Consider the following 17,802-nt stretch of genomic DNA (forward strand, 5'->3'; position numbering starts at 1 on the left):
TGTTTACTACTACTCCCATGCTATCACTACTTTTCATTTAGCTATCTTTCAAAGTAATCACTCCAGACATCTAGAATATCTTTATTTTCAGTTTTCATGTCACCTTCATTACCTTTGATTTCTTTTTGCAGTATAAAAGTTTAACTGTTATAAATGAGTGGACTTAAATTCTAGAGCAAATACAGGCAGTTACCAAATTTTCCTCTGAAAAAAATCTGAGTTATAAAAAGTTTATTTATTGCATGTCTGTTAGTCACACTCTGCCTAACACTTGTCCACCTGGCAAACAGCATATGCAGTGCATGGATGTGCCATGTATTTATATTCATACACTTTCATAATTTTTGGTGTTTGTGTGCATTGAGATATAGTACAATCATGACTCGAAGAAACGAACAAAAGTAGAAAAAGTGAATACAGCAATCCCTCGATTAGTGCGCCTAATGCATTCTTTAAAACAGGCGCATTAATTGAAAATGCACTAATCGAATATAATAACCTATGGGAAAAAGTATAATTCATTCCTCAAATTTTTTTTAACCTTAATTTTTTTATAAAAGAATTAAGGTATGTCTCAGGGCCTAGTTAAAAGAAAACCATGAAGCTGAAAGACAATAAAACATATTCAGAATATAAATTTTATTATTCTACTTCTTAACGAATAATTGAGCTAATGTAGTTTGGCGGGCATTTTGTTTCTTTTGTTCATACAACCAACGGTATGGCCCTATTGCCTCTTCTACTCTTCTGCAAATTTTACTGCTTCTCTCTTCATTAGGGCCAGCCTCGAAGCATTGCTACTTAAAAACTTCGATTGTATGAAAAATATTTTCAAATTGTTTCTGTGAAATCTCTTTTGGCTGACTATCAGTGGTTAAATTTTCTTCATATTCTTCGGGATCTTCCAGCTGTGCATCTAAATTTAGCAGGTCGGAATCACCCAATTCTTCAGAATGAGATTTAATTAACTCAAGGATGTTATCGTTGAAGGGGAAAAAGAAATGAAGGACTTACGAATTGGTCGCCAACACACGAAATCACATGCTTTATAGAAAAAATTTCGCAACTGTTATACAAGCAAAATAGTTACCACTTTAAAAACTACAATGATCATAAAAGAGAAGTTAATTTTCTGACGTGTAATAATAAACAACTCATCCCAGAAGACAGATTGATTACTATTATCGGAATGGATTCTCCTTTTTGTGACATGCGCAGATGTGTAGAAGGGTCTCGAATCTGCGGGCGTACTATAGCAGACAACATAAATTTTGGCAGTAAAAATTTGGAACATAGTATACATGGAAGTAGTGTAGTATGCCATTAAAAATAACTTGGTAAAATATTTTAAATTGGTAACTAATAATTTCATTCTGGTGAGTGATTTTTTAAAATAGTTAGCCATAAAAATGTATAGATAGAAAATTTTTGAAACCTGTAACATTTATTTTAAAGATATATATAGGTGCACTAATCGAATTTGGGTATTGAAAAAAAATGACATACTAATCTAAAACGCATTCACCGAGGGATTTCTGTGCATGTGTAAATGCACTGAAATTGATCTAGAGATGAAAATGAAAATTAGAAAGAAAAAAAAAAAAATTATTATCTGGTACTTATCTGATAATTATCTTTTAAAACATTCTGTACCAGATACAGAATCCTGCCACATATTTGGAAGTTTTCAGAGTTGATTTTTGTGGTGCAGCAGGGAATGCATTAAAAACATCTTTAATATAAGTTCTTATTAGGTGTGCATACAGCACTCTAATTGTGATGCTTCTATGACATAATGCTTTTCATGCCAAAAATTTCTGGATTACACTGGTAAAGGCATTTTTAACATTATTATGAAGGTGGACAAAGTAACTGGAGGTTGGATCCTAATATCTCATGATATTAGGATCCAACTATTATTAAGAGCTTTATGAAGAGAAGAAAGGAGCCATTGTTCTGTCATCTCTTGATAATTTGATGCAGAAAGTTGAATGGCCAGATTAAAAAAAATTTTTTTTCTGTTTTCTCATATCATTTATACTTTATTATATTACTTTGTATTAATAATTATATACTGAAATCTAATTTGTATATGTATCCTGAGAATGAAACTAACAAAAATACTTTTAAACATGCTAATACATCACTGCATACACAAACTGTAAGCAGTAGGATGTGATTAACTGGTGATAAGGGTTAATAAGTCCAACCCATAAAATCCTAGTTAGGTAAATTTTGCAGCACATAACTATTATGTAAGTCTGAGACTGTCTGTATAGTCAATTCCCATTATACCAGTCTTGCTTGTGCCATAGGAATAGTTATAGCAGATAGTTTGCTTTAGTGCATTGTTTCCAAAATGGCATTGTGCCTTTTTATTTATTTATTTATTTATTTTTTTATGTGTCTCCTGCTCATCGATGGTAGTAAAACTATAGCACATTATTACCCTGGCCAGGATAAAGTTTTTTTTTATTACTTTGTTATATTTTTTACTCTTTTTTTTTTTACATAATCTGGAAGTCCTGCTCTAGTGAACAAAAGAGAACTCTTTTTTTATGCAGCCCCTACCCATGAAACGGTTTTGTAAATCTGTAGTATATTTGTACCATGGATGGGCTAAGTATTTTTTTTTATTGTTTATTAATTTTAAATGTTACTTTATTTTTTGTATTTATTTTATCTATTTATATTTTACCTAGTCCAGAACCCATGCTCTGAAGATGCAGAACTTTTTCAAACCACTTCAGGCTTTCTTCCCTAAGTGAAGCAGTGGTCTCATACTGGAGTATGAAATTCCTCTCCTATCTAAAGACAATCACAAATATCTGTGCTCAGGCTAGAATTCAAACCTGCAACCTGTTGGTTAGAGAGCAAAAACATTAACCGCTTAACCAACTAGATTTTCCAAGGCTAGTTGGCCAAAAAAGTATATCTGCTGTCCATCCTCAGCTTGTACTGGGCATCAAAATTAATCTCCTACCTAAAGCAATTCACAAACTTCCTTGTCCATAGTGGAATTGGAATCTACAGCTTGTTAGTTGGAGAGTGAATAATATGCTATGCATTCAGCCAATCAAAGCTGCCTTGGTTAGTAGTTAGTTTAACTGTATTTGCTGTAGTGGCAGTTGACTGCTGTATTCCACTTCACTGTTAACCATCAAAAGTATCTTTATGTAAACAATATAAAAAAATATTTATGTAAAACTGGTGTTATGTTAATTTCTTGTAATGTTATGACAATTTATTCTGCATTATACATATGTGTATTATCTCTTTCAGTTTATTCTTTAACTATATATTTGCATTTGTCTCTGTGTCCTACTGAAAAATGTGAACAAGCATTGCTTAAAACACTGATCTGAACTTTTTTTTGCGTAATATCAGTTAAAGCATTGTATGAGATTTTTTTTCTCTCCGTTTTTTCAGAAACCAAACCAACTCTTTCTCATGATTTCATGATATTCAACATTATGCACATACTGATTCAAAGTTTGAATATACCTTTTTAATACATTGGTACCATGGATGGGGATGAGAATTTTTTTAATTTTATTTTTTTAAATAATCATATTATTATTTTGATAACCACCATGGAGTCAAACTCATCGTGGGAAGCTTACTCAACCAGCAACATGTCTATCATAATGGACTGAAGTATTTACACTTCCTGAAGTGTAAATACTTCAAACCAATGAGTTTGACCCCATGGAGGTTACCAAAATAATAATATTATTATTTAAAAAAAATAAAATTTAAAAAATTCTCATCCCCATCCATGGTATCGATGTATTAAAAAGATATATTCAAACTATGAATCAGTATGTGCATAATGTTGAATATCATGAAATCATCATGAGAAAGGGTTGGTTTGGTTTCTGAAAAATGTAAACGACAATTGTTTCAAATGACTAACACGAAACCCATTCAGATACGTTCCATCAGCTCCGAACCATTCTTACTTCCTATACATTCAAATTTTTTTTATATTTTTGCATAATCTAGAAATCCCACTCAAGAGATGAAACATGGAACTTTTCAAGGAACTTTAGGCCTCCATTATACAAGTTGGTGGTCTAACACCAGGCAGTGAGTTCACAGGTTATGTTATTGACTCAATCAATAACATAACCTCAATTACTTCAATATTTCACTAAAAAACAAAAAAGAACTTTTTGTATAAGAGAACTTAGTTCCTTAGTTCGAATGTTGTTTCCTTTCCGGATTCCTTCCCTTCCTTTCCTTCCCAGATAATAGACATTTTCTCATAAAATATCTTCATTTTAATTATATATAATTTTTTTTTCAGTTTTCGATATTGTAAAAAATTACACTGCAGACTATGACAAAGCATTGATCTTCAATAAAGTTCATCATGAGCTGAATCAGTTCTGTAGCATTCATAACTTGCAAGAAGTGTATATTAATCTCTTTGGTAAGCGTAAGTTTTATTCTGGTTTTTTTTATATATATAATTTAATTATATTGAAAGGATTGTTGCTATAAGTGAGAAAGAAGATAGTGAAAATTATTAATCTATTACTGTCATATGATAGTACTGAGTTATGAAAGAAGGTCATGATAGCAGGTGATTCAGTTTTTGCAGGCCTGTAGAAGAAATTTCTCTTAGTTTTTGGATGTGTGGACTGAGTTTGAAGCTAGAAAATACTTATGAGAGGAGCCTGTATTTAAATGGATTTGGCATCAGGAACTTGAAGAAACTATTTATTGGGATGAGGGAGACAGAGTAACAATGGAGAGAATATCTTAAGTACAGCTAAGGTAGGTATGCAAGAGTGATAATGATACAGATGTCAGTGAGTGTGGTTTCAGATTTAATGAAAGGATGGACCTGTACAAAGCCTCTGAGACTTATTTAGTATGTATGTGTGTGGGGGGGGGGGGGGGGGGGGGACAGGAAAGAGAAAGTTATCCAATTGGGCCAAATCATCTGCAGATGTAAATACAACCAGACCCTCACATATGTAAATTCAAACTTATGCAAATTATCCTGAAATGGCTAAGGAAAAATTTTCAATTTTAATAAATATTTTACTTAATTAGTCAGTAACAGCAGCCTTTCTTCTGCAAGGTGGTCAGCCCACACAGTGTGCACATGCCTTCCATAATCTCACTTTGTTTACTGTTAAACATAGATGTGCTGTGTGTGTTTGTATTCATATACTTTAATCATTTTTAATGTTTGAGTGTACAGAGGTAGAAAACAATCATGACTGGAGAAAGAAACAGAAGTGAAAAAGTGAACTGATTCATCACACCAATAAATCAATGAATAGATCAAAATGAAAATTATAATGAAATAAGAAGGCAGATAAAGCTTAATGTATTTAAATATGGCTGTGTCTTATGCTTTATTTATCACTGATACAACAATAGACATGTCCCAGTGTGAACATGTGTGTTAACAGCCATTCGACATGATCTTGCTCTCACACAATTACAGTGAATAAAATAGTGAAGGATACTGCCACTATAAAAGAACATGTGAAAGGATCAGCCTACTTAGTCAGCAATAAAAAGTGCATGAGATGTAGTGCACAGGATATAGTCAAGGACAAAGTGCATGGGATATATTTAAGGGTCATCTGGAGGAAACAGTATTAAATTGCATACCTAGAGTAAGGAGGGTTAATTGGGTAGGAGTTAGATGGATGACTAATATCATTAAGCACAAGCTGCAAAAGAAGAAAATCCTGTGAAGGGTATATAAAGAGAAAAATGACCAGCAAACTAATTAACACTACAAGGCTCAGGCTAGAAAGATAACCAGCATGGCAAAGAAGCCAAAATCATTATGAGAAGAATCTATCCAAGCAGGCCAAAGGAAGTCCCAAAGAATTCTTTCGTTATGTGGCAAGTAAGAGGAAGAATAACTATGGAAGATTAAACTTAATGAGTGATGATGGTCACAAGGAGACAAAAACAGATAAAATAGTTGAATTACTGAATGACTGCTTTGCAAGAATATATCATCCTAGTGAAGTTACTGCTTTAATCTATGTGACAGACACTAATGTGGGAACTGAAGTGAATGAATTGGAGGTTTTTAGGATATTGCAGAATCTCAGTGTAAATACAGCTGTGGGATTAGATTGGATATCAGCTAGGGTTTTGTACAAATATGCAAGGGAACTGGCAATGCCTTTGACTAGGCTGTTTAATATAAGTCTCAGCTATGGTAGAGTTCCAAGGGAATGGAAAGACGGCAAAATAATTTCCTTGCATAAGAGAGGTTTTAAGACTGCAGTAGCAAATCATAAACCAATTAGTATCTCAGACATGGTGGTAAAAGTACTAGAAAAATTGGTAAAAAAGAGAATTCAAGAATGGGCAGATAAAAATATGATACTGTATGAGAATCAACATGGCTTTGTGAAGGGTAGATCATGCCTTAGTAATTTAATAACTTTATCTAATAGAGTGACAGGTGAGTTGGATAAAGGAAATGGCTACACGATGATTTTGCTGAATTTTGCAAAGGCATTTGACAGAATACCACATGGAACTCTGTTACACAAATCAGAACAAATGGGGATGGATATGACACTGATTAAGTGGATAAGAGGGTGGCTGCTGGACAGATATCAAAAAGTGGTATATGGAGGGGCAGAATTAAGGTGAAAACAGGTGACTAGTCTTAAGCCACAAGCTTAAGACTAGTGCTGGGACCATTGCTGTTTAATTTGTACATAAATGATATAGGAAATAATCATGAAAGGAAATATTCAGTTGTTTGCTGATGATGCAAAATTAGGTAACGTAATAATTAATCAAGGCGATGTAGAGAGCTTGCAGGATTTAAATAGGCTGTCAGTATGGGCAAAAGATAACGGATGTCAGTTTAATGTGAATAAATATAAAGTTATGCATTTTGGAATAAACAGATTACAAGTTGTGTATCACATTGATGGAGCTGTACTCCAAGTAATAGATGAAGGTAGAGATTTTGGGGTGGTGATGGTAGACAGAAAGTTAAAGTTTTGAGTGCATATTGCTAAGGTTGTTAAGGTAGCCCATAATATTGCTTGGCTATTGAAGAACACGTTAACAGGTAGAGATAAAGAAGTTGTTATTCCTCTTTATAAGGCCTTGATACATTCCGGGGGTGCTTAAGGGTCAAAGCTATATAACTGAGAGGAGACCTCCACATAGCCTTTAAAAGAATGTGGAGAACCGACCAGGACTTCTGACCTAATGTCCAATCCTCACCTTCTTGTGGTGCACCCTGTTGGGTATCTACCTGGATGGTACAACAAGGCCCCCCCCCCCCCGTTGTATTCGCCAGGGAACCAGGGCAAACAATGAAAAGTCAGCTACTGGAACAAATCTGAAAACACACCCCAACTCAACAACACCAGAGTTAAAGATCGGTACTATCAACAGAAGAAGCCTGAAAGGCAAAGGAATGGAGCTAGCTGAGGAATTAGATAAGTACCAGATCGACATAATAGGGGTGACTGAAACAAAAAAGACAAAAACTGGCGAGATCTTTCTGAGGCAATAAATACAAAATGTTATATTCAGGCAATGACAATCAAGGAAAAGAAGGAGTAGCCATAGTATTCAACACTAAATACGAGGCTAATTTTTTTGAATGCAGGCAGTCTCAAGTAGAGTGATGTGCGCAAATATGAGAATGGAGAACTGACAATGAGACTTATTTGTGCCTATGGTCCTACAGAAGGTTCTACTAAGGTAGAAGTGCAGAAATTTTTTGATGCTTTAGAAAAAGCAACTGACACAATGAAAAAGGAAAAGTTGGTCCTTGTTGGGGATCTAAATAGTAGAGTTGGAAATGATTGTCAGACATACAAAAATATTTTGGGAAAATTTGGAGAAAAGAGCAAAGCAAATAAAAATGGCAAATACCTGTTGGATTTCTGCTCAGGACATGGACTGGTTATTACTAACACCATGTTCCAACATAAAAATGTGCACAAATTTACATAGAGAAAAGAGGCAAGGAATAAGAAAAGTCTCATTGACTATGCTATTGTTGATAGTGATGTTTTCTCCCTGGTGCAGGACACCAGAGTGTACAGAGGATTTGAAATTGGAAGTGATCACTATTTAGTCTTGAGCAGGATAAAATTGAATTTCATATTGAAAAGAATAACATGTAAGAAAGTTTTAAAGCGAATAAAAGTTGAGCAGCTCTCAGATGTGAACTGTAGACTAAAATACACAAAAATTATTGAAAAATAAAATGAAAGACTTTGAAAACAGCAATCAAACCTTGGAGATTCAGTGGCAAGCCTTGAAGAAAACACTGATTGATTCAGCCAGAGAGGCATGTGGTAAGGTTGTCTGCAAGGATAAAAAAATCAGAACTCCATGGTGGACACAGGAAGTTAAATAGGCAGAGAACGAAAAGAAGAAAGCATATCAAAAGTTCCTGGCAAATAAGTCGGCTTGTGCTCTGAGAGAATACAGAGACAAATGTAAGAAAGCAAAACATTGTGTAAAACTAGCTAAACAAAAGTCATGGGAGGACTTTGGTAAGAATATAGAAAATAAATATCAAGAAGGTGGCAAAATATTCTGGAGGTTGTTGAAGAAGCTTAGGAATGGAGGAAAGAGTGCTGTAAAAGGAGTTAGAGATGATAAAGGTGACATGAAAACAGGAGAAAAAGATATTCTTGAAGTATGGAGTAATTACTTTGAAAAACTGCTAAATGAAACAAGCAGTGATGAACAGCACAGTGATAAAAAAACACTGACAGGCATGCAGTCAGGAATACATATCCATACTTGAAGTAGAAAAAGCCATCAAAGGCTTGAAATGTGGAAAGGCAGCAGGAGTAGATGATATTCGACCAGAAATGCTGAAGTATGGTGGTATAAAAGTCTTACAGTGGCTGCACTGCATAGTTCAGAAAGCCTGGACAGAGGGACGAATTCCCGATGATTGGAGTAGAGCTCTCATAGTACCCATATGTAAAAATGGAAATAAAACTGAATGTGAGAATTACAGAGGTATTTCCCTACTGAGTGTTCCTGGCAAGATTTATGCAAGTATACTTGAGAAATGGTTCAGAAGAATTTTGGAAGAACAAGCTGGTTTCAGGCCAAATAGAGGCTGTTAGGATCAGACCTTCACTTTACAACAAATAGTTGAGAAAGCATGGGAATATAACAAAGATCTATATTTAAGTTTTGTCGATCTGGAAAAGGCATATGACAAGGTGTCAAGAGAGAAGCTATTCAATATGCTACAGTTATATGGTGTCAATGGGACATTATATCAAGCAATACTTAGTCTTTATTTGAAGTGTAAGTCAGCGGTTAAAATTGAAGGAGTACAGGAAGATGGTTTAATGTTAAATCTGGTGTGAGATAGGGATGTACATTATCCCCTCTGTTATTCATTATCTATATGGATCACATTATGAAGGAAAGTGGTATTAAACATGATATAAAAATTGGAGATGTTAATGTCAACTCTTTGCTTTATGCGGATTATGTTATACTTCTAAATAAATCTCTTATTCTATATGAATAAATTCATATGGAATAAGAGATAAATTAGTCGGAACATTAAATTAGCTGTATACAAAACAGTGTTCAAACCAATTTTAACTTATGGATCTGAGAGCTGTTTCAGAAGTAAAACACTTGACCAAAGACTAGAGACCGCAGATATGAGAGTCCTGAGAAAGATTAGAAGCATGAACAGATGGCATCAATGGCAATATCATATTAAAAACGAGGATATTAGGAAAGAACTTGACATTGTCAGTGTCCAGGAATGTGTCAGCAGAGCTAATCTAAGGTGGTATGGTCACGTAAACAGAATGGTCGAGGAAAGATTAGCAAAACAAGTTTTCTCTGCCAGGTTGTCAGGAAAATGACCCAGAGGAAGACCAACGTATAGGTGGATTGATACTGTTCAAAGTTCCTTAGATGATAGAAATATAAGATCTGATAATGTTGGAGTCTTGACAAGTAACAGACTAATTTGGAGGAAAATTGTAGATAGGAAGTTAGTAATGATGTAAATTTTTCATGTAGTACTATCATATCCTGTACTCCCCCTTGCATGGCAAGAATTCGATGGTACATTTCACATCTTGATTATTGTGCTCAAGTTTGGTCCCCTGAGAATTTTTTGAGGATTCAGAGTCGAGTGACCAAGATGGTGAGTAGCCTGTTGAATGTTCCCTATGAGGATAGATTGAAGGTGTGTGGATTGCAGAAGTTGGTTGATAGGAGGAAAAGAGTTGATATGATTGAAACGTTTAAGTTGCTTAAACAGTTTTATAGGATAGATGCAGGGAAAATGTTTTAGCACTTGGCTAGAGGGACCATAACAAGGGGTCTTTCCTGGAAGTCGAATATAGGTGTGTGAGGATTAGATTTTTTGCTTGGAAAAAATCTAATCCAAGCAAATGAGTGGAATGGATTACCAGAGTCAGTTTGTGATTGCTTTTGTCAAGGAGAGGTATGATTGATTGTGTGGGTAGGTTCTCCTGGTCTTCGGACTCCATGGAAGGAACCCAATAATAATAATAATAACAAAAGGTTCCTGAACTATATATTACATGGAAAAAATGTTTAACTATATAGATGGAAGACCAAATCCAAAAGTGCATCTGCTGAACTTAATAATGATTAAGATGAAGACAAGTCTTTTCAAAGGCCTAAAATCAAAATATCCAGATGGTTCTCAATCTTTTGTTGCAAGTAATGGTTAGTTTTCACTGTTCAGTTGTCTTTTGATAATTTCTTATCGAAACCTAATTTATGTATCCTTCAAATGAAAGTAATAGAACCATCATCATCAATTTTCTGATACGTACCCCCAGTAACCAGTGTTCTGGTTACAATGACAGCACTACATGATCAATTTTACATTATTATTAATCTCCTATGAACAATTTTCCTCCAAATCAATCTGTTACTTGTGAACACTGCAATATTGTCATAGCTAGCATTCCATGCTTCTAAAGCACTTCTGACTGAATCAATCCACCAAGACCTTGGTCTTTCTCTGGGTGTCTTTCCTGCCATCTTTATATCAAACACCTGCTTTGCTAACCTTTCTTCATTTAAATATCATTCTATTTAAGTGGCCATGCCACCTTATATTACCTCTTCTGACACATTCTTGAATGCTAACAATGTCAAGTTCTTTTCTAATATCTCCATTTTTAATATGATTCTGCCATTGATGCCAACTCCTCTAATTTTTCTTAGACTATCAGAATCATATATAGTAAGTGGGATCGAGTGTAATGGATATGCTATTTTTAGGAATGATAGGAGAGGAGTACTACTAATGATATCAGATGACTTAAGTCCAATTAGGATAGAAACACAAGAAAACAGTGATGGTAACAATATCCCATGTAGCACTGAATTTGAGTCTATCAGGTGTGAAGTGGAGGCATAAAAATGAAGTGTATGGTGGGATGTTACTAAAGACCTGGTGGCTCAGTTGCAAGAATAAATATGAGGGTGGTCTGAAAAGTTCTCGGCCTAACAATGAAAAAAATCAATTTATAATTTCAAAATTATTTTTATTGTTCAACATAATCTCCCTTAAGACTAATACATTTATCCCAGCGATGCTCCAGCGCCATTATCCCTTCCCTGTAGTGGTTCTCAGAAAGATCTGCAAAATACCCCCTCTACAACTGCAATCACCTCTTGATTCGAAGAAAAATGCTGACCAGCAAGGAAGAGTTTTAGTTTTGGGAAGAAAGAGAAGTCAGAGGGAGCCAAATCAGGGGAATAGGGCGGATGTTCCAACAATGCATAGCGCAGATCCCTTAATTTTCCCATTGCCAAAACACCTTTGTGGGCAGGTGCATTATCCTGATGAAAGATGATTTTTTTCTTCTGCAAACTGGGTCTTTTCTCACAAATTTTTTTCATCTAGTCTGGTTAAAAGATCGGAATAACATTCCCCGGTTATTGTTTTACCCTTTTCAAAATGATTAATAAACAAAATGCCTTTAGCATCCCAAAACAGTGATACCATGGTCTTTCCTTCTGATGGAACTGACTTTGTCTTCTTTGGCACTGAACAACCGGCTTCTGTCCACTGTTTTGACTGCTGTTTGGATTCTGGTGTGTAATGGTGAATCCAAGTCTCATCCATAGTAATAAATCGATGCACAAAATCAGTTTTATTCTTGTTAAAATTCTCCAAGCACTGTTCAGAGATTTTCATGTGAGTGCATTTTTGATTTTTAAAAATCAAAAATGCACTTTGCACAAGACAGTACCCATCTTGTGCAAAGCTTTTTCATATGCAATTCTTCATGCAAAATATATCCTTCATGTTCTTTTGAAATGTCTATAGTCTCAGCAGTTTCATGCACTTTGACTCGCCAGTCATCGAATACCATATCGTGCACTTGATCAATGATTTCTGATGTTGTTACACTTTTTGGATGTCCTTCACGTGGGTCATCTTCAAGGCTGGTACAGCCACGTTTTAACAAGACAGCCCATTTCTTAATTGTTGAAAATGAAGAAGAAGAGTGCCCATAAACTTTTCTTAATTTCGAATGAATTTCTTTTGGCATTAAACCTTCTTTTACAAAGAATTTTATAACTGCATGATATTCAATTTTATCCATTTCAAGGTATACAGACAACACTTTTGCTTCAGATAGCTGTATAAAACAAACTACTTAATGGAATGACTTGCAATTTCACATGGATGCTTATGACAGATGTACCAACTTAGGAAAAAAAAAAACTCTTGCCGAATAGTGTTGCCATCTTTGGTTGAGGTTGAGAACTTTTCAGAACACCCTCATAGGTTGAGAGCAAAATGGATGTGCAAACTTATTAAGCTTATTAAGCAAGATATCCACAAGAGGAAGATGATGATGTGGAAAGAATATCGTGAGAGGATTTTTGAAATATATAAAGCTTAGGGAAAAGTAACGGGTATTGTGCAGAAAACTAAATCGGAGAATGAAAAGAAATTAGCATGCAAGCTAAAGGCAATCCAAAAAATTTTATTGTTATACTGAAAGAAGAGAAAGAATGAATGTGAAAGAATAACTTTATTGAACGCAGATGGTACTCTAGTTTTTGGCACGAGATTGTTCAATTAATGAGTGCTCACTTTGCTAAGATATATCATTCAGGTGTATGTAACATGGCTGCACAGTGCTACTGCTACATTTGATGAAGAGTTAGAGTTTGTGAAAATTAGGTTGAAGTGCTGTTGCATAACCTGGATAAGAATTTGTCAACAGAGACTGATGAAATATCAGCCCATTTGTTAAAGGAATGCTCAGCCAAATTGGCTAAACATTCAACTCAAGTTATACAAACAACGCAGTTTGCATAACTTGAGTCTCAGCTCAGGAATGTATGACAGTTCTATTGTACAAAGGTGGTGCAAAAACTGGTGTGTCTAACTACCGACCTATCAGTTTCTCTGGTGTGGTGGTGAAGATTTTAGAGCAATTGGTAAGAACTTGCATACAGAAATGGGTAGACAAACAAGCTATACTCTGCAAGGAGCAGCATGGATTTACTAAAGGAAGGTCATGATTTGCTCATATTTTATAACAGCGTTACAGCTGCATTGGATAGAGAGGAATGGATACACTATGATTTTGTTGGATTTTTCTAAGATAGTTGATAAAATACCACACGAAAGGCTGTTGAATAAACTGGAGAATATGGGGTTGGTATCTAAACTTTTGACTTGGATCAGGAGATGGTTGACAGATATCAAAAAGTGGTATACAGTGAGTGTGAATCTGCCAGATTTAAGGTGACCACTGGTGCACCTCAGTATTCAGTCCTTGGGTCATTATTATTCAATATATACATCAATGACAACAGGCAGGGTTGAACAACAGATGTGCAATTGTTGTTTATTTTTTAACGGTATATATTAGAACACAGAGAAATAAGTAAATAATTAATTTATTAACTTATTGCTGATATTAAATAGTAGCATTTGTGAAACTATTCACAAATGTACCACTAATAGAAACCCTCAATCTACTGAAGTCACACTCCCCCCCCCGATATATTTGAACTATTCAAATTCACAATATATGCAGGATATTTCACATGGAAAGGGAAAATATACAAACAAATAGATAGGACAGCCATGGGCTCCCCCCCCCCCCAGCTAACTTTTACATAGAACACGTGGAAAAACTAGCAATCAGTACAGTCACTCTCAAACCAACACTTTGGTTTCGCTATGTTGACAGTGTGCTTGCTATTTGGCCACATGGCACAGAGACATTGAAAACATTCTTCATCATCATCATCAAATTCCTGCTATGTACCCTCAAGGGGTGTACAGGATATGACAGTACTACATGAAAAAATTACATCATTACTAACTTCCTATCTACAATTTTCCTCCATATCAGTCTGTTACTTGTCAAGACTCCAACATTATCAGATCTTATATTTCTATCATCTAAGGCACTTTGTACCGTATCAATCCACCTATATGTTGGTCTGCCTCTGGGTCATTTTCCTGCCAACCTGGCAGAGAACACTTGTTTTGCTAATCTTTCCTCTCCCATTCTATTTAAGTGACCGTATCACCTGAGATTAGCTCTGCTAATGCAATCCTGGATGCTGACAATGTCAAGTTCTTTCCTAATATAATCATTTTTAATATGATATTGCCATTGATGTCATCTGTTCACGCCTATAATTTTTCTCAGGACTCTCATATCTGCGGTCTCTAGTCTTTGGTCAAGTGTTTTACTTCTGACCCAGCTCTCAGATCCATAAGTTAAAACTGGTTTGAACACTGTCTTGTATACAGCTAATTTAGTGTTCCGACTAATTTCTCTCTTATTCCATATGAATTTATTCAATTGACTTCCCACCATACCAGCTTTGCTGATTCTGTTGTCTATTTCTATATTTAATTTACCATCTTCACTAAAAATCGTGCCTAAGTAGCTGAAATGTTTTACTTGTTCCACAGGTTCTCCATTCACAACACAGTTGACATTTTCAATGATTCTGCCTATTTTCATTGTCTTTGTCTTTTTATTGCTGACCTTCATACCATATCTATCACAACAGCTATTCAATTTAGTCAGAGAATCTTGCAGACTTGTAGCGGATTTATTTAGAAGTATAACATCATCCGCATAAAGCAAAGAGCTGACATTAACATCTCCAATTTTGATATCAGGTTTAATACCACTTTCCTTCATAATGTGATCCATATAGATAATGAATAACAGAGGGGATAATGTACATCCTTGTCTCACACCAGATTTAACATTAAACCATCTTCCTGTACTTCCTTCAATTCTGACTACTGACTTACAACTCAAATAAAGACTAAGTATTGCTTGATATAATGCCCCATTGACACCATATAACTGCAGTGTATTGAATAGCTTCTCTCTTAGCACCTTGTCATATGCCTTTTCCAAATCAACAAAACTTAAATACATATCTTTGTTATATTCCCATGCTTTCTCGACTATTTGTCGTAAAGTGAAGATCTGATCCTGACAGCCTCTATTTGGCCGGAATCCAGCTTGTTCTTCACCAAGCTTTTCTTCCACAATTCTTCTCAACTGTTTCTCAAGTATACTGGCATAGATCTTGCCAGGAACACTCAGTAGGGAAATACCTCTGTAATTCTCACGTTCAGTTTTATTTCCATTTTTATATATGGGTACTATGAGAGCTCTACTCCAATCATCGGGAATTCGTCCCTCTGTCCAGGCTTTCTGAACTATGCAGTGCAGCCACTGTAAGACTTTTATACCACCATACTTCAGCATTTCTGGTCGAATATCATCTACTCCTGCTGCCTTTCCACATTTCAAGCCTTTGATGGCTTTTTCTACTTCAAGTATGGATATGTATTCCTGACTGCATGCCTGTCAGTGTTTTTTTATCACTGTGCTGTTCATCACTGCTTGTTTCATTTAGCAGTTTTTCAAAGTAATTACTCCATACTTCAAGAATATCTTTTTCTCCTGTTTTCATGTCACCTTTATCATCTCTAACTCCTTTTACAGCACTCTTTCCTCCATTCCTAAGCTTCTTCAACAACCTCCAGAATATTTTGCCACCTTCTTGATATTTATTTTCTATATTCTTACCAAAGTCCTCCCATGACTTTTGTTTAGCTAGTTTTACACACTGTTTAGCTTTCTTACATTTGTCTCTGTATTCTGTAAGAGTAAAAGCTGACTTATTTGCCAGGTACTTTTGATATGCTTTCTTCTTTTCCTTCACTGCCTCTTTAACTTCCTGTGTCCACCAGGGAGTTCTGATTTTATGCACACAATCTCACCACATGCCTCTGTGGCAGAATCAATCAATGTTTTCTTCAGAGTTTGCCACTGAATCTCTAAGATTTGATTCCTGTTCTCAAACTCTTTCATTTTCTTTTCAATAATCTTTCTGTATTTTAGTCTACAGTTCACATCTGACAGCTGCTCAACTTTTATTCGCTTTAAAACTTTCTTACATGTTATTCTTTTCAATATGAAATTCAATTTTATCCTGCTCAAGACTAAATAGTGATCACTTCCAATTTCAAATCCTCTGTACACTCTGGTGTCCTGCACAAGGGAAGAAAGCATCACTATCAACAATAGCATAGTCAATGAGACTTTTCTTATTCCTTGCCTCTTTTCTCTATGTAAATTTGTGCACATTTTTATGTTGGAACATGGTGTTAGTAATAACCAGTCCATGTCCTGAGCAGAAATCCAACAGGTATTTGCCATTTTTATTTGCTTTGCTCTTTTCTCCAAATTTTCCCAAAATATTTTTGTATGTCTGACAATCATTTCCTACTCTACTATTTAGATCCCCAACAAGGACCAACTTTTCCTTTTTCATTGTGTCAGTTTCTTTTTCTAAAGCATCAAAAAATTTCTGCACTTCTACCTTAGTAGAACCTTCTGTGGGACCATACGCACAAATAAGTCTCATTGTCCAGTTCCCCATTCTCATATTTGCCCACATTACTCTACTTGAGACTGACTGCCATTCAAGAAGATTAGCCTCGTATTTTGTGTTGAATACTATGGCTACCCCTTCTTTTCCTTGATTGTCATTGCCTGAATATAACATTTTGTATTTATTGCTTAGAAAGATATCACCAGTTTTGGTCTTTTTTGTTTCAGTCACCCCTATTATGTCGATCTGGTACTTATCTAATTCCTCAGCTAGCTCCATTTCTTTCCATTCAGGCTTCTTACGTTGATAGTACCAATCTTTAACTCTGGTGATGTTGAGTTGGGGTTTGTTTTCAGATTTGTTCCAGTAGCTGACTTTTCGTTGTTTGCCCTGGTTCCCTGGCGAAAACAATGGGGGCCTTGTTTAACCAGGCGACGCCCCAGCCGGCATGAAATTTTGTCTTGTTGTACCATCATTTTTTATTTTTGTTTAACCAATAAGAATACTATTTGGTCGGCTAAATCCCAAATTGCCAGCCCATCCTCGTTCGTTCAGTATCAAAGTAGATACCCAACAGGGTGCACCACGAGAAGGTGAGGATTGGACATTAGGTCAGAAGCCCTGGTCGGTTCTCCACATACCTTTAAAGGCTATGTGGAGGTCTCCTCTCAGTTATACAGCTTTGACCCTTAAGCACCCTTAATGAATGAAAACATTCTTAGCGCATTTAAATAGCCAACATCCAAAAATCCACTTTACAATAGAACTGGAAGCTAATAACTGTCTGCCCTTCTTGGATACACTTATCACACGTCTTCCAGATGGTTCCTTATCATTTTCAGTTTTTAGAAAACCCACACATACAGGGAGATATTTACACAAACAATCACATCATCACCT

At 35.4% G+C, this 17,802-nt stretch overlaps 1 protein-coding gene across 4 annotated transcripts in view; it reads left to right on the plus strand.

Annotated features, from left to right (window-relative positions):
• Nucleotides 1-17,802, plus strand: part of LOC150104456 (erlin-1-like) — a 354,949-nt gene that overhangs the window by 138,524 nt on the left and 198,623 nt on the right. For all 4 annotated transcript variants that reach the window (XM_090395630.1, XM_090395631.1, XM_090395634.1 and 1 more), the window contains exon 7: nucleotides 4,310-4,435. In XM_090395630.1, coding sequence (XP_090251756.1) covers nucleotides 4,310-4,435 — 126 coding nt within the window. The remainder of the gene's footprint in view (nucleotides 1-4,309; nucleotides 4,436-17,802) is intronic.

This window comes from Typopeltis vanoorti, chromosome 7 (genome assembly GCF_054136105.1).
Source record: "Typopeltis vanoorti isolate ZY-2024b chromosome 7, IOZ_Tvanoo_1.0, whole genome shotgun sequence".
Lineage (NCBI taxonomy): Eukaryota > Metazoa > Arthropoda > Arachnida > Uropygi > Thelyphonidae > Typopeltis > Typopeltis vanoorti.